This window comes from Xyrauchen texanus, chromosome 14 (assembly GCF_025860055.1).
Source record: "Xyrauchen texanus isolate HMW12.3.18 chromosome 14, RBS_HiC_50CHRs, whole genome shotgun sequence".
NCBI lineage: Eukaryota > Metazoa > Chordata > Actinopteri > Cypriniformes > Catostomidae > Xyrauchen > Xyrauchen texanus.
Window position 1 is genome coordinate 9,069,876 of NC_068289.1, and position 18,612 is coordinate 9,088,487.

The 18,612-nt window shown below is 39.4% G+C and overlaps 2 protein-coding genes across 2 annotated transcripts in view; both read left to right on the forward strand.

Moving 5' to 3' along the window:
• bmpr2b (bone morphogenetic protein receptor, type II b (serine/threonine kinase)) overlaps positions 1–7,910 on the forward strand; it is a 107,811-nt gene extending 99,901 nt beyond the window's left edge. The window contains exon 13 of the mRNA XM_052142992.1: positions 4,397–7,910. Coding sequence (XP_051998952.1) covers positions 4,397–4,689 — 293 coding nt within the window. The 3' untranslated portion in view covers positions 4,690–7,910. The remainder of the gene's footprint in view (positions 1–4,396) is intronic.
• A 934-nt stretch (positions 7,911–8,844) lies between these two features.
• The window catches only part of fam117bb (family with sequence similarity 117 member Bb), a 56,888-nt gene continuing 47,120 nt past the window's right edge, over positions 8,845–18,612 (forward strand). The window contains exons 1-2 of the mRNA XM_052142993.1: positions 8,845–9,700; positions 16,281–16,450. Coding sequence (XP_051998953.1) covers positions 9,022–9,700; positions 16,281–16,450 — 849 coding nt within the window. The 5' untranslated portion in view covers positions 8,845–9,021. The remainder of the gene's footprint in view (positions 9,701–16,280; positions 16,451–18,612) is intronic.

The window sequence follows — 18,612 nt, forward strand, 5'->3', positions numbered from 1 at the left end:
CACGGCAGAGAGGTGCGTGCCAAAGACAGATGTAGAAACAAAGACGCGAGTTTAGTGCATACACTAAAGTCAATTGCACAAACACAACTGTTTGCAGACCAGCTGTATCAAACACATGACCATTTGTGCCCGCATTAAACTACAATCCCGACATTCTTTCACAAACTCACGCACATAGCAACAGGAAAGTTTATTCATGATAAGAAGCCAACAAACAACATGAAAGATGAGCTCGCACCCATAATTGCACTGATCCAATGCTTTAACAAAAATAAAAATTATAATATAATCAGTTGAAGTAATAATATTCAGTGTGTTCTGAATATTTTTTTATGCTTTTAAGAGATTTTTATAAAGTTCTAAAGAAAGAAACGGAAAAACTGAGATACTCTTTTAAACTATAGAGCCATTTATTTAATCTTGTGGATGTTCCATGTTTTGTTCACAGCTTATATTGAATGTAAAAGGCCAGTTTATGTAACGTGACTCAAATAGAGTAAAAAATAGATTTAGAAGAAAATTAAAAAAGAAAGATATTGAAGGACAAGATGCATTGTGATTCATCAAGAATAATTTTATAATCGAATCGTTACCCTTTGAATCGAAATCAAATCGTGAGGCCAGAGAAGATTCACACCTCTTTTCTGGCTCTGTTTCTAAATCTAGTGAGTTGCCAACCTAGACAGAATTTTAAGGGATCATACCCAACACGAATGCTGTCCCAAAAGATTGGCAGCATCATTATGCCATCTTCTAAAACAACCAGAGAGCTGGGGCCCACTAGGGGGCCTTAACAAACTTCCAAAAGGGCCAGAAGATGACTTAAAACTATATAAAAAAATTAGGTTATATTAAAATAATCAAACCATCAAATCATAACCATATACTTCCTGAAACTTTTAGAAGCATGAAATTAATGATCAAGTATTTTATTTATTTTAATCTAATGACACTTCTAGTTTCTGAGGGATGGGGGCCTTTAATAAAAATAGTTCAGTGTAATAAAAAATTGCCTATTTTACCCAATACGTATGTGCTATGTAGTTTTATGTTTATTTGCATCATAGCAGCTAGCTAACTTCAAACTCTATTGGAATCAGTTGTGAGTTGAGTATCTCTTGCGCTAGTTGTGTAACTGCCTGTGTAGAGCGTTCCAAGTAATTTTTTATGAGGTTCAAAGGTTTCAGATGGGATGCCATCTTAAGGCCGATTTATGCTTCTGCGTCGAACCTACGTCATAGGCTATGCATAGCAACGGCGGTTACAGCATAGCCTACGCTGTAGCCTGACGTGCACCTCTTCAAAAAACTATCCCTTTAAGATGGTCAAGCTTGTTTTTAGAACTTTTTGGCAGGTCAAATATGCACTAGATTAGACAAGCAAGAAACTATTTAACATATTCGAAAACACACCCGATTCAGGCCGGGAGACCTCTGGCGTGACGTACTCCCCTCCATTCCTGGAGGGGAGGTGTTTCTCTTCTCCCGGCAGGTCTTCCCAGCCTCTCTGGAGCCCTGGGAGAGGGGAGGGGAGGGTGAAGGCACAAGGAAAGAGCGAGGGGGAGAGACTGAGTGAGAGAGAGGAAAAAGTGGCTAACCAGTCCCCGGACACACTGTCGCCTGGTCCTTGACCAGCTGGGCAGCGGTCCTCCACAACACCGTGCAATGGCATTGGACATCACCTCCTGGCGGACAGCAGCCGGCTGCTCCGCCACTGCCAGCGGCTCCTCCGCTCCAGGCGGCTAGCAGAGAGCTCCTCCGTCCCATGGTGGATGGTAGAGGCTTCTCTGACTCTTGTCGAACAGCAGAGGGCTCCTCCGCCTCCTGGCGATCCTCTCCAGTACCACCGTACCATACCACCTCTGCATCGTGACCCTTCAACAGCGGCGACGGCTCTCCAAAAGTGCATCCCTTCTCCTTCGGCACCAGTGTAATGGGTAAAGATGGGCAAGGAGGCGGCGGGAACCGGCAGAACATTCAACATAACTTTAATGACATAATAAGAACTTGAAGAAACAAACACACACACACACACACACACACACACAGAGCGGCCATGTGTGTCTCTCTCTCGAACTGGTGCTCCCGGCTTGTCTTTATCTCCCTCCCAGCTGATTACGACAATTCAGTGCCTGGCGTGCGTCATCATGGCTCTGCCACACCCTCCTCCTTGTCACACACCCAAAAGAGGACGCCAAACTGTTTTCCCTTCTGAGGCCACTCTATATCCTGCTTTGCCAAGATAATTAAGAGTGCAGCATCTCATAAGCTGAACGGTTCATAGAAAGAGCGGTGAGTGGCTAGCTGTGCTCTCTCTCTCTCACTCTCCTACTCTTTGTGTTTGAGTGTTTAGTTGTTGGAGAAGGAAGGAAATTCCGCTGGATTGATAAGAATCCAGAAAATATTCTGCCTCAATTGGCAGCAGTGATAAAGAGTGATGCTTGCAGGCAGATGTGAGCATGATGATGGGTCAACCAGTGTAAACAGGAAGCCCTAGAGCAGATGCTAAACAGGAAGACAAAAAACAAGGAGTCACACTGCCCACGTGTTTATAGTTTACATGTGACCTTGTTAGAGGTGAAGAGTTCGAACTCAATGATTCAGACTCCATGAGAGAGTTAAGAGAGAGTTAGTGTGGGAAAGGTCAACCACAAATTTTAGTGTGTTGAAATACTATTCTCTGTTGCCTCATTAGGGTGGGTGTTTTGAGCTGTTTTGCACCGATTGTCATATTGAAAAACACACAAAAACAAACGTTCACAAATCCAATTAAATTCTTTCCAATTCTAGGTCAAGTCTCAAGTTTTAGTCTTTGGTCACGAGTCCAATTCAAGTCTCAAGTCTTTCAACGGCAATTCTTGGTCAAGTCTCAAGCTTGATCTTTTGTCACTTGTGTAAGTCATGTCTAAAGTCTTTTAATGCCAACTGTATGTCAAGTCTTCGGTTGTAATCTTTTGTGACGAGTCTCAAGTCTCATGACTTTCAAGGCCAATTTAAGGTCGATTTTTAGGTCTTAGTCTTTTGTCATGAGTTCAAGTCAAGTTTCAAGTCTTTCAAGGCCAATTCTTGGTCAAGTCTCAAGTCGTTAAAGCCCATTTTAAAGTAAAGTCTAAAGCCTTTGTCTTTTATCTCACAAATTCAGTTTGTTTTGCATATGCTTTAGTTAGTTTTAGGAACCCTGTTGCAGGTTAGTAGTTTCATATATATTTTCAAATATATTGTTTTTAGGGATTTAAAAGGTCGGGATTTAAAAAAAACAAACATTGCTATGTAGTGCAAGAACAAATGAGAGCATATTCAAAAGAGCAAATGAGCGACAGACTGTACTACACTCTGTGACTGCATTTTTTGTTTTGACTTAAAGATCCCATGAAATTACTTGATGAGTGTAGTTTTCTGCAAGTTTTGGGTGGAACATACCGAAGGGGTCAAAAATTTTAAAATGTTTTTATTGCCAATAGACATTACTTTCATCAAAGCCATGAGCCATGATTTGTTACTGGCTGGTCCGTTGCAAGGGGAAAGACATTCTCATTCAAGAGAGAATTTTGATCGGGCAAAAATCTGTGTAGTACATTATGAGTCATCAATATTTTTGGTCTGTTTTCCTGAAAGAGAAAGATGAAATGTAATTGTTAATTGTAAATGCATATATCTGCTAAAAGTTAATTTTGTCAACATTTAGGAATTTGCAAACATATGCTCTAGCACAGGGGTGCCCACACTATTTTGTGTGATGATCTACTTTTAAATGACCAACTCAATAAGTTCTACCAACTAAAAAAACACAGTTTCATTTAAAATAAGAAAATTCTTGTTGGGACTACTGCATGTATCCCTACATGGAATTCATCATCTGATTAATAAAAAATATATAATAATGTTCAATGTTGATATCATTCAGTTTTAAAACTAAACCCAAAACACCTACAGCACAATAGATTACAATAGCCAGGGCATTTAACTTATTCTGATGACTTGCACTGAATGGAATCAGACAATTTTGCGCTATGTTGTCAGAAGTCCTTGGAAGGCGCGTATGCGCAAACCTAGTTGTCATGGCAACTGAATAAACAAAACCTAGCCTGGTCAATATTTACTCGTCAAGTGCAAGTCAGACAGAAACTAAAAGAAGGAAAGACATTATATTTATTTTTGTTAAAATTTAACTAAAGTACATTTAAATTTTGTGCGATCTACCAGCATTGCCTTTGCGATCGACTGGTAGATCGCGATCAACGTATTGGGCACCCCTGCTCTAGCACAAAACTCTAATTTAGATTTTGTGGGGTGGATTCAATTCCAAGTCTCAGACACTAGTTTCCATGTTTCTTTGTTATTGTAATGAAGTATGTTTGTTAAATATTTTCTGTAATATTTGCCCTACTCTCTTGTAGATGAGGCCGTGTCACAAGAGGGAAAGGCTGAATCGGCAGAGAAGATTAAGAAGCGTGTGAAGACACCTTATTCTTTGAAAAGATGGCGTCCTTCCACATGGGTCATCTCCAATGAAACACTGGATGGAGAGGTAAACAACAACGGGCACAGCCATCAGATGGCAACAGCAGCAAATGGAGGAGGCCACGCAAGCTCTGGCCAATCAAAATCAAATATCGCTGTTTTCTTGGTCAGTGGAGGAACTGCGACTGCTACTTTAACCTCTGGCCCACCAGATATGACCTGCCTGTGAACTCGCATCACCAATTTTCATCCGAGATCAGACTTTTGATACCAGAAGGATTGTTTGTGCTATTGTGCGCCAAGAATTATGGTCCAGCTAAAGAAATACAAAAAAAAGGTTTCGAAAACGGACTCTCAAATGGACATAATTTGGGAAGCACTTAACATTGTGATAGTATCGAACTCCTCCAACTTGTTTTTGAAGAAATCGCTTTAAACTGAACCCAGCTATGCAGCAACATTGGCATAAAATGCGCCCATTGTTTTCATTGTTCCTTTATTAAATCAAGTATGATTGTTTTTATGGCTGTTTGATAATTTCTTCCTTTTATTGCACTTTTATGTAAGTAATCTTAATCACAGTTCCTCTGACCATGCTAAAGACTGGTCTTAAAACTCAAAAATGTAAATGACAATGTGTTGATTTAACAATCATGGGAGAGTGGATGAAATTGAAATCAAGTCCATCTAAAGAAAAAATAAATAGATCGTGGTCTTTAAGACAGGGATGACATAATCTCTAATACCTTTTAACCCACTGTACATTCATATGTTTTGGATTTGTTGTACGTATCTATGTACTCTGTTTTGTTTTTTGGATCATTTTGAAATGTGCAATAGACTTTAGCTTTGAGGTGCTACTTAAGACAATTTTAATTTGCTATGTATTTTTGCCACATTTGTTTGTTTCTTTTCTTTAGTTTAATATTTCAAAGTGCTGCACTTAGCAGTAGCAATCCTGTGTTCAATCAGCCACCCCGACTGTGTTTGAGAAACATCGAAAGGATGACAATCCCGTCAGCCTTGAAAAAGGAAGTTAACAATTAAGAAAATCTTGGGGCACTGGCACTTCAAGTACTGGAAGTTTGTAATAATGGACAACTTTTACAGGAGGAGGCAAGTCAAGCAACAACCCGGACTGTTTGCTGGAAATCATGTTCTCTGAAGACACTAAATAGTCAAGTCTGTCTCTGCACATGCTCAGTGCAGTTTCACCTTTGTGAGTTTTTAAGGAAAGAGTGTATCTAAACGTGTATGTATGGGTCAATGTGTGTTTGCATGAAGCTAAAGGTATGAAGAGACTCCCGCTCAACAGATCTCTTCAGGTGTAAGAGGCATCATTCAAGTGAAGCTTTCCACTCTGTTAGGACAGTGGACATTGCCCTGCGTGCTTCAAATAAGATATTCCTTGAATGAACACGTTCATACACCATGAACAAAATATATACATTATGTACAGACTAAAGCTTACAGATACAGTACTTTAAGTTTGGTTTTAGCCTGTTAAAGATAAGCTCAAGTGATATAATAGTGTACAATAAGAAATCATGATTCTAAATCCATTTTAGCTTTTCCTGCTTTATTACTTTTTTTTTCATCCATTATTTTTCTAAATCTTTTAAGTAGTGTCCAGGGCCAAGCTGCTTTATTATTGTCATGAAATCAAAACTTTGTAATGTTTGTAATCATATAAAAATCTCATATTTGAATGATACTTCCATCAAATACCCTTTTCAATGGCAGCTTAGAGCCTTTTCGGATACGTGTCATGTGGTTTTACCCTTTTCTACTCAATCATTTACAGTCAGGAAGGGACTGACACATGGAATACAATACCAAAACTGTTCTAAGTTATTGGTACCACTTGAAATAGTCAATTTTAAGTGCCGCATCATCATTTTTTAAATAATCTACACTGTAAATGAATTTTGCAGTCAGAGAGAAGTTGATGTGTGTACCAGACCGACCTCATATTTTATCCCACAATTGCTGCCTTTATGGCTGGTATGCATCCTGCAGTGCTGTGGAAAACTATGGACACAAGCCATTCAAATAATTACATAGTGATGAGGAAAATTCCCTCATATAGCAAGGCACTGCATCCCGAGAAATACCAGGAAAAACTAAGATAGCATGCATGTTTAATCTGAAAGTGCTTACCATGCATATGCTGTATTGCATTTCAGTGATGTTTTCCATAATGAGAGTGGGGATTAACCATGATTTGGAACAAGCCAGCATTATCTTTGGACTTTGTACTCTCTGGAGAGGGGACTTTTAAGAAGTCATCTGATTTTGTCCCTCTACTGCCTTTTTCAAATCAAGGTATACAGTGTAGTTTTGGTCCTCACACCCTCTCTCTGAACAAATCAATGCTTCAGTCTAACTTTTGTATATGTATGTAATATAGGCTAAACTCTGTGGTGTAAATATACAGTATCTGTCTATAGTGCATTTGCATACACTTATGCAAAATCCTCATCTGTCACTTTGGGACCAAGAACAAAACTAAATCACTGTGATATTTATCTTAAGATAAACACAGTAATGCTAGACTGTTCTTAACTATTTATGTCAAAAGTACATGCTGTTCATCTCTGGAGTCAAACTGAAGATAATGAGGTGAAATGAGAAAAAAATAAATAACACAGTGGAAGAAATAGTCATTTGAACAAAATGGACAAACAGGTGGATTGAAATGGAAAAATGTATAGCTAAAACAGATGTTTAAGACCAAAGTGTTGAGGCTAGATGCTAGCATCTATGTGAAGGACAAAGCTGAGTCACTGGAAGTGTAGTTTGCTCAGGAGGACCTTCCAAGAAATGAGTTATTGTCCAATTTTACAGCACACTGTTGAATACCAAACCATTTACAGATACTGCTCTACAAAAATGTGTAGATATAAACCCTTCATGCCTTGTTTAATGTTTATTCTTGAAGCAGGCCTTGATAAGTTTGACTTTTTCATTCCATTTGCTGGAGCATGTTGAGTAAATCCAGATGCACTGTAACTCTAATACACATGCAAACAGGAACTCTATATCAGAGTTTGAAAACTGAATCCTACATCCATAAGAGCTCATTACACTTACAAAACAATGACAAAGTTTTGGCAAAGAATACCTGGCAAACAACATGTCCCCTGAAAACTCACAATTACATTTGTGTTTTTGGGTGTGTGAGTGAAGGAGTAATTGAAGGGTATATGTTGACGTTTATTGTTTTGATTTTAATCCATCAAATTCATATTGAAGCTTAAGCCACTGGTTGTTCAAAAAAAGCCACTGACATGTTTTCTATTAAGCTTGTAAAGTAAGCACTTTGAGAAAAAAGAACAAACGATAACTCGTGCTTTTAGTATATTCTGAATTTTTTTTGTTAAATGCCATTCAGAAAATAAATCTTGCTGTACAACCCTGCATTATTCAGTTGATTAAAGATTATATTAACCAGTATATGAGGTCCGTGGTTGTTTATTTCCACATGCCCGGAACAAAATGTGCAATTCTCTAGTGTAATGTGGAAAAACACTAAATGCAGTGAAATGAAGTTTCTCAGATGGTTCATTTTATTGAGTGGCCACATGAGGGTGTTAAAGCAACCAAAATATCATGACCAAAAACACGTGTCCCACACAACAAAGGGAGTTTTCACACATCAAAAAGTGCAAATCATTCGGATACAAGTTTACTTTGCAGTGTGCACACATGCAATTATTTAAATCGAGTGTCTAAACATACAGACCCTTATTAGATAACACTTTAAATAAGGATTTATTTGTTTACATTAGTAAATGCATTAGGTAAAAATGATATTTAATAGCATTGAATAATCTTGGTTAATGTTAATTGATAAATATGCAAGTAGTTTTTTAATGTTAGTTCATTAACTAATGCTGATATACCTCTCTTAATGATTATATATATATATATATATATATATATATATATATATATATATATATATATATATATATATATTGAAATTAACAGTGATATTTATGAGTGCTGTAAAAGTGTTGTTCATTGTTAGTTCATGTTAACTAATATAAACGAATACAGCCTTATTGTAAATAAGGTTACCACTTATTACACGTCACTGCTCAAAAAGAGATTTAAAAACGAACTATTTTATAGGACACATAAATTATAAATAAATCATAACTCATCTCCAAAGCAAAACGGTATACACTTTTTTGTCATATAAAATTTCTCATCCACTGGTGTGTATAATTTCACTTTACGGAATTAAAGGATCCACCTTCTGGCCAATCAGAAGTTGTGAGGGGAGAGTTAACAGCCAATCAGAGACGAGGGGGGCAGAGCTCTGGATCGAGTTTACGGTGCGTGGCTGTGAATTTCCTCCAGTTAACTTGAGCTCGTGAGAGAGTTCAGACGTGTCGGTTAGAACCGGCAGCGCAGAAAGAAAAATAATATATCAGAAAATAGCCGTCATATGGAGTGACACAATAAGAACCAAAGAATTCGCCACCTCAGATACGCTTAAACGTATGTTGAAAGTGTTTACGTTGAGTTTTTATGTAATTTCCCTGCGAACACCATGTCTCAAATAGTTCGCAGAAACGGATCTCCGACGTCCAGCTGTAGCGGCGTGACAGCGGGAAGCCCGACCGGATCCCCTGGGCTCAGCGCCGCCGGAGTGGGTTTACTGGGTCGTCTGCTGCCAATGAAAGCCACGGTTCCGTTCCAGCTGAAACCGCAGACACAGCACCCTCTACAGACACGGACGGCGCTCTCCTCCGGTAACGGTAAATGCCACAGCAGCGGATGTGAACCACCCGGAACCCACAGCCGAAGCCCCACGCGATCCCTTTCCTCCAGTGTATCAAACAGTTCTGCAGCCACCGTGGTATCATCTGTTCCCTCATCATCATCTCCATCATCAAGAACTAGCCCCATTATCGCTGTTCACGTGACTGCGTCAAACGCGAGAGCGCCGCACGCGCAGGTAGCTGTTCCACCATCCACATCGTCACCTTACCCAGGTGTGCATGTCAACTTCCAGTGCTGCTCTCCCTCCCAACAGATCAGCTGCATCTCGGAATGTTCAGGCCCCTTTTCCTCTAATTTATCAGCCTCTCCGTCTTCATCCTCATCTTCTTCCTCATCATCTTCCTCCTTGTTGTGGTCTTGCGGCCATAGGGCCAAACCCCTTCAGCCCCCTGAACATGACAGACTCTCCCCAGAGAGACTGAGTCCCAGCTCACCTGTCTGCAAAGGTAATCTAGAGTGACTTGCATCATCTTTATGAGTTTATGAGTCTCTAATAGCCTACTTGATTTTGTTTGAAGCCAGTGTCAAGCATGGTTTCAGATGTTTATTTGGCATCACTGTCACTTTGGTAACTTGTAAACACCGATATTATAGGCCTATCTCCTCACTAGAGACTTTCCCAGGGTTTTACAGCAAGGGCAATAGACCTTAATGGTTAATGTAACACATAACTTTTATCAAGTGGTCATTTACCAGTTCATTAGCTCATGTGCTTTCATATGTAAAATATTAGACTGGTGTATTATTTACATTCTAGCTAATGTATAATACATATTCTGAGCATATAACAAAATTATCTGTTAAGCATTATTTCATGATGGATTGTGTGCTTTTTCTCTCTTCCCCTCTGACCCACTTCGCACAAGGAAGATGAATTTGACCCTTCACAAAATCTCAGAGTATTACAAATTGTTTCAGATGTCTCATTCATAAAATAGTTTGTGGAAAGCCGTGTTGGAGAGGGGGCCAGTCTCGCCTCAAGAGTTTGCCGCTGTGGTTTGAGTTGGCTGCTCCAGAGGCTGCTGACTGTTAAGAATGCAAATGTTTGGTGGCCAGTCTTTGGTTTGGCTTTTTGACTGTCAAAGGTTTGTGATCTGTTTGCCAGCTGTGCTGTAATGAGCTGTTTGAGCTTGCTTTGTGACTGGTATCTCATTTCTTCAAACAACTTCAAACTGTTTTCTCTGTTTTTCAGCCTCTTCTTTTAATAAATTAAGTTACAGGCAGCTCCAGTAGAAATCTTAATTTTGCAAAAATTTCGGGGGAAAATCATAAAATCAGAATGTGTTAAAGGGTTAGTTAACCCAAAAATATAATGTATCATCATTTACTCACCCACATGCAATCCCAGATGTTTATGACATTCTTTCTTCTGCAGAATGCAAACAACGATTCTTAGAAGAATATATCCGCATCCGAGCCGTGGTGCTCAGGACATATAAGAGTTGTTTGCTGATGGGGACCCAGGTTTGAGCCGGACCTGGGTTATGTCCAGATCCAAATCCCTCTCTCACTCTCAACCCTACTTTCCTGTCAAACTTGACTGTCCTATAAAAAATAAAGACTGTGGCTGTCCTACACTGTAGGTCCATACAATGCAAGTGAATGGTGTTCATGCCTTTTGAAGCACCAAAAAAGGAGATTAAGTCAGAATAAAAGTAATCCATAAGACTCAAGTGGTTTAATCAATGTCTTCTGAAGTGATTCAGTTGGTTTTGGGAGAGAACAGACCAAAATTAACTCCTTTTTAGCTTGCATCTTGACAGCAGTCCCCTTGGCGATCATGATTTCAAGCTATACAATCACTTTAGAAGACATTCATTTAACCACTGGTGTTGTATGGATAACTTTCATTGCTGTTGTCTGTGACTTTTTGGGCTTTGGCGCTCGGTGAGAGCAACTGGAAGTAAACAATTATAGTGAAAAGGACTTAAATATTGATCTTTTTCTCACCTAAAGCGATCACTTTTAAGGAATGTTCTGGGTTCAATACAAATTAAGTGCAGTTAACCACATTTGTTTTCCAAAATAATTTAGGCCCCATCCTTTTTTTTTTCTTCTTCTTTTTTTTAAGAAATGAAAAATCTGCGATATGTCATCTTTTTTTAAAGAGGGAGTTGGCCCAAGTCTGAGACACTTCTGAAGTCAAGATGTGTATATATATATATAGAGATTGAAGTAATTGACTTTGAAAAGTGAGCTGACACAGTTGATCAGGAGGTTTTCTTAGCTGTGAAAATTACAGAGAGAGAAAGAAAGTAAGAAAGGGGTGATAGGGTTGTAAGTGGTTGTCATCTTTAGAGTCTTGACCAAGACTCGGCACTCATCATTATAGTAAAAACCCATGATTCTCTTGGAGTCTTCTCAAACAGTCTCTGAAGTCATGTGTATGTCAAAGTTATGTTTCTGTGTCAGTGTTGTTGTTTTTTAGCCCAATGTGACATGAGTTGGAACAAGAGGAAACTTGATCATGGGTCAACATTTCACATCAGGTCAGAGATTTGTACGCCTGTTACAATGTCCTTGTGATTACTGTTTTTAGTCTGCCGAGTCATGCCTCCAGTTTTTCACTGTATCCCAATGAAAACACTCTTCTCTGGTGTGTCCTGATCACCAGACTTGCCTAAGATCCCATGAAAGCCATAGCACACAAGGGAAAGAGAAGGATGGAGAGAAGTGGGTAAAATTGGTCGGAGCGAAAGCCTTGGTTTCGTTATTGACTTTTCAGTTTGTTGTTCTTAGGGTTGGTTAATAAATTACACTATTGCTCATAAGCAGTGCATAATTTCCACCAAGTTAACAATGTATGACGATTTGAATAGCTTTGCTCAAGCTTTTGAAAATCTCCATGAGGACATTGTTCTCATGCTCTTGTCTAGGGGTATAACAGGGCACACCCCCAGTCTTTGCAAAGAGGGCTGGTACAGGAAGGCCTGATCAGACAGGCTGAGTTGTGAGTTCTTCACAAAAGAACTCTTATTAGGAGTCAGGTCACTATTGCACCCTTTTACCTCAACTGCAGGTTTCTCCCTCTTGTAGGGTTTGTCCATGAAGTGCTACATTGACCCCATTAACATGCACCTTATGCCGTTTAAAGGGATAGTTCACCAAAAATTACAATTCTCTCATTATTTACTTACCCTAATGCCATCCCAGATGTGTATGACTTCTGCAGAACACAAACTGATTTTTAGAAGAATATTTCAGCTCTGTAGGTCCATACAATGCAAGTGAATGAAAGTGACCTGGAATTTGAAGTCAGAATAAACATAATCCATCTGACTCCATTGGTTTAATCCATGTCTTGATAAGTAATCCAGTTGGAAAATGTAACTCCTTTTTCACTGTACATCTTGCAATTGTGGTCTCTAAGCAGGATCTTGATGTCAGGCTTGATTACATCTCCCAGTGTATCACGCATGCGCAGAGCACTAGATCAATGATTCCCAAACCTGGTCCTGGAGTACCCCCCCAACACTGCTCATTTTGGATGTCTCCCTTATTTGACACACAGAATTCTGCTTATGGAGCCTCTACTAATGGGCAGATGAGTTGAATCAGGTGTGTAAGATAAGGGAGACAACCAAAACATGCAGTGTTGGGGGCACTCCAGGACTGGGTTGGGAACCACTAGATGGCACTAGGAAGAGTAATTGAGCTTGAAATCATGATAGCCAAGGAGACTGCTGATGTCAAGATGTACAGTGGAAAAAGGAGTTATATTTTGCTATTTGGATATTCTGTTCTCACTCAAAACCAACTGGATCACTTCAGAATACATTGATTAAACCACTGGAGTCACATGGATTCATTTTATGCTGACTTTTTTCAGATTTTTGGAGCTTTAAATTTCTGGTCATCATTCACTTGCATGGTATGGACCTACAGAGCTGAGATATCCTTCAAAAAATCTTTGTGTTCAGCCAATGAAATAAAGTTCTAAACATCTTAGATGACATGAATGTGAGTAAATGATGAGAGATTATAAATTTTTGGGTGAACTATCCCTTTAAGGGTTTGAGTGAAAGCAGCTTAACACCTAGGTTTCTCCCAGAGAACACAGCTTATGTGGCCATGTAAACGCATAAGCGGCATTCTAACAGGTTTTTTTTAATAGTTTGCATGGAACAGACTGAATGACTAATGTCATAGGATGGAGCCATACATTATACACAAGTCAACACAATGGAAATAATTCAACATTTCTGGGAGTACAGTGGGAAAAGGGAAAGGCACATACACTATAAACTATAGGTCTACCTATACCACATGTATATGGGAGTAAAGAGAAACCCGAAAACACGGTGCATGTAAACGCGTATGCTGATTTTGAGCAGCTTTTTTGCCAAAAAACGGCTGTTTGGTTATGTAAATGAGCTCATTGGGTGTTTTGGCGATTAATTTTCCTTCACTGCTTTACATGCTTTGATATTCCAGTGAAATTTAAATGGGCCATGATCTACACTTTTGTAGAATCTCACTACTTTTTCCCCTTGAACTGCACTTTCAATGTACTTGATACATTTAAACTGTTATTTCACAACGGCAAGTACAATCCTTTTTACATAAGGATTTTTACATAATTTATTTTTAAATATGGCCTTTTTAAGAGGTGGGTTTTGAATTTGAATATGGAAAGGCCCAGTTTACCCAAAAATGTCTTAATTCTGCAGAAGATTCAAAGATATTTTGAAGAATGTCTGAGCCATTTATTTATTTTTTATTATTATTTTTGTTTTTTTGTTAATACAATGCATGTTAATGTGGATAAAAATGTCAATCTCCCAAAAGGATATAATGATAGCATAAAACTAAACCATATTGTCTTGAGGAGTAGATTCCAAGTCTTCTGAAGTGATATGATTGGTTCGAATGAAAAACAGTCCAAAATTGAGGTCTTTATTTAATATAATTCTTCCACCCTAGCTCTCCTTGGCACATTCATGAGTGAAGTCCATTCACAGTTGTAACAGAACTCTTATATAAAACGTTTATGTGGTTTAACTGTATTTTGTTTGTTAATAGAGAACATGTTAGAAGATACATTTTTATTAAGGTCATGGTTGTGTTTTGAAGGGATCACAATTGAGCTTTGTAAAGATGCCCTGTTTCTGCAGGTTAAGATTGTTCTGATAAGGAGATAAGAACTATCCCTATCTGTACTGAACGAAGTGTAGGAGAACTCAATGTGCCGTTCATGAATTGCCAGTACATTATTATCGTTTTGGTCTAGTCGCTTTCACTGGTTTTAGGAAACAAAATTCAAGATCATAGATTTCCCAAGGTCGTGCCTCACTTTGTAGGCTACTTTGTAGAAGCAGAAATGTGAAGGCACTGCAGAGTGAGATGTAGGCTAGACTCAACACAAGAATCTGCTGTGCATAGACTGGGATGATAAGAGCTTTCAATGCTCAGTTGTGCCTCATAGCATCTCTCATGTGAGCCAATCAAAGATGATATAGCATCCCTCATGTGATAGTTTATCCTCAGTACACCCTGCCTGTTTGTGTGTGTGTGCGCATACATGTTATGTGTATGAAACGATATGTATACACACACACACACACACACACACACAAAGCACTATCAAGTGCATGGTTAGACCAGAAACAAGCTCGAAGCAAGTATGCTTTGTGACTAAGTTGTGACATGCATTAAAGTCATTACTCTCATACCTAAAGCTGAAGTGTGTAATTTCTGCAACACTAGTGTCAGTAGGCTTGGGTTATATGGGAAATACACAATTCAGTTTCAAGTTCCCTCGTGAGCAAAAACGCAGTGTAGAGACTACATCTTGAGCTAGGTTGCCAAATCTCTCTCTCTCTCGCTCGCATGACTTCCCTCTAAAATGTATAACACATTCCTCCTATTAAGATCTTCTCTTATGTTACCTAAATGTCTAAAACATTGCTTACATTGCTTATTTTGTTGGTGAGGTGTATGTTCCCACTCCCATTGGACTTATCACAGACAAACAAGTTTAATGGTTCCCTTCTGATTTGCTTTCATGCACGCACTATTTTAAGACATGCACACACAGAAAGACGTCATCTATGTGGCAAAAGAGTTTAGAGTAGAATGGGACTTTCTACAAAGAGAACTGATCTGTACTATAAAAGCATTTCTGAAAGACGCATATGCTAAACTTCCTGTGTAAACTTCCTAGCAGATATCATCTCTTCAGAGCAGCACAAAACAGAAGGCCACACTCTTACTGTATGTATGCCCAGTGTATTCAGTGGTGTGGATTTACATGAAAGAATAGTCTTTAAAAGACTCAGACAGAGCAATAGAGGATGAATGAGAGAGAGAAAGCCATCGATTGTGTGCTGGAAAGAACCGACAAGAATAAAAATGGGGGTGGGATTGAAGGGGCAAGTACTTGTGGAGACACCAAATGTAGGACCGACATGTGGGTCGCTTCATTCACGCCAGTCTGCCACAGCCAGCCAGTAGTTAATCCGCTTTAGTTTTATTAAAAGAGCTACTGGACACCAGACTAATTCTGTCTCAATCTGTTGGGCTTTAGCATTTATCACCATCAGCCCAGCAGACATTTACACTCAAGATGGTGTAATTACACATGGGCACATGCTATGCAAAATGTGTGCTGGTTTGAAATCTGTCAGCTGTGCATACTTTCCCAACAAGCAAAAGAGCAATGGCAATGGCCATTTTGAGTAAACCTCAAACTGCTTTGCTTTTTGTCCAAGTTTGTGAGACAACAAATTACGATTTTATAATTGACACATTGGATGTTGCAAAAGAGTCTTTCAATTTATCCAGGATGACTAGCTTAAGTCTGGTAGTTTGCGCTTGGCAAAAGCAATAAGTGTAATTGTGTTTGTGAATTAATTGGCTCATAAGATGCACCTTTTAACATGTTTTTTTTCTTCTGTTCCCCTCCCATCTGTTCTTTCTCCCCACTTGTCTCATTTGTCCATCTTTCACCTCCAACCGGCATCTGTCCCCAACCCCATCCTTCCTTCCCCTCTTTTATCTCCTCTGTGTGTACTGGCTGTCTTGCAGACAAGCCTAGACTTCCTGTGGCAGGGTCTTGGTCTACCACCAGCAACAACGGTAGCATTCGTCGTACCTCCTCTTTGGATGCGCTAACAGCCCCCTACCTGTCTGGACACTGGCCCAGGGATGCCAACCATGCACCTTGTGCCCCCTGCATGAGGGACAAATCCACCCAGGTGAGCTACGCCCTCTTGCTCATAATCCCACTACATTTATTACCCAGTTTAAACCGTACAATTTTTAATTTTTTTCCTCACCAATATGGAATGCCCAATTCACAATGCACTATGTCCTCGTGGTGGTGTAGTCAGTCTACACCACCACGGAGGATGACTCTCAGTTGCCTCCGTGTCAGAGACTGTTAATCTGTGCATTTTATCATTGGATTGTTGAGCGCATTACTGCAGAGACCTAGCGCGTGTGGAGGCTTCACGCTATTCTCCGCGGCATCCATGCACATCTCGCCCCACACCCCACAGAGAGTGCCACATTATAGTGACCACGAGGAGTTTAACCCAACGTGACTCTACCTACCCTAGCAACTGTGCCAACTGGTTGCTTAGGAAACCTGACTGGAGTCACTCCGCATGCCCTGGATTTGAACTTGCTAGTCAGCGTCTTTACTTGCTGAGCTACCTAGGCAATAAAAAAAAATAGAAATTTGTTTATTGCCCAATATTGCAAGCACACACCTCCCATCAGTCAGCTGTTCACCCCTCTACAAAAACTTTCCGTTACACAAACTCTCAAATACCTACTTGCATGGACGTGTGTTTTGCAAACCACCAGCATGAATCACCTGAAAAACAGTTGCTCTGAGCAAACACAAACCCATGAAACCACCAAAGATGTGTATTTTGTACACGCTGTACCAGTGTTTCTTACACAATTCAGCTCTTGCAGCGGGGGGAAACGCCCCTCCTTATTATATTTTATACTATATTATTTAGTTTATTATACATAAGTAACATTTGAATTTAATTTATTTTAAAAATTAAAAAAGTGTATCTGTAATTTGATGATTCTTGATAACAGCTTCAATACCACAACAAATAACACATTTGTTATGTAAGAATTGTTTCAAGTTCTCAAGTAATTATTCAAGACTACTGAACCATCAGTAAAAAAGTAAATGGCATTAAAAGCAGCAATGAATAGAAATGGTAAATGGTCTGCACTTATATTGCGCCTTTTTAACCTTTGCGGTATTCAAATCGCTTTACACTGCGTCGCATTCACCCACCAATTATGGCAGAGCTGCCATGCAAGGTGCTAGCCTGAAATTGGAAGCGACTTGGGGTTCGGTGTCTTGCCTAAGGACACTTTGGCATGTGGAGTCGTGTGGGCCTGTAATCGAACCAACCCTGCGATTAGTGGACAACCCTCTCTACCACCTTAGCCACAGCCGCCCAGATTAAAAATAATAGAACTAAAAATATTGAAATTAAGAAAAGTGCTTTTTTTGTTATGGTTGTTTGATTTAATATAATGACACTAGACAGCAGTAGGTCTATTTGCTTACATTTACAATTCTGACAATTTGATAAAAATGCGCTCCCCCCACTGCTTACGTTCACTTTAGACATAACTCACTGTGTTTACATGAATACCTCACCATGACGGGAATTTTGTCAGAATTTTGAAATGTATTTGACCTTAAGGCGCTTGTGTGCATCATCACAAGCGTTCTTCAAACATGCGCTTGTTCTGCACACACACAAAAACAGATCGCTTGCGAATTATACAGTTATGCACTCTGTATTCTTATTAATAATTAATGCTCTCATCTCTGCTTCTGTCCACAAAAAAACCTGGTGTTATGAGATTTTTGATTTGTAATTGTATAGTAACTTGTTGTGGACAGTTAAAGGGAATTTAGAGCACTGTAAATACAATTCAACACAACACATCAGTTATTCTGTGCATGAGATGAGATTCGTGGAGGGAGCACAGAGAGAACCACCTCACGTGCGTTCAGAACAGCTCTGCAGAGCAGTGCGTGGCACATGCAGACTGTTTGCTTGATTAGATCACAGCCCTTTGCAGTTTAATATTCATAAGGTCATATCTTGATTTTTATTTCAATGGATCGTTCAGCCCTTCACAATGTAATAGAAAGACCTGGTGTTTTTGCGTTATTTCATGGAATGCATTCTTTTTATCATCACATTAAACTCAGACTGCAAGCTCAGAACTTGAGTATCATTCTATTGGCGTGGTGCTAGAGATTCAGTAGCGGTGGAGCGCTGCTGCTGAATAGCAGTGCAGGAAACACTGCGCTGTGCACACTGGTCACCTGTGAGGCAGAGTCGAAAATGTTCTAAGCTTTATGCATAGT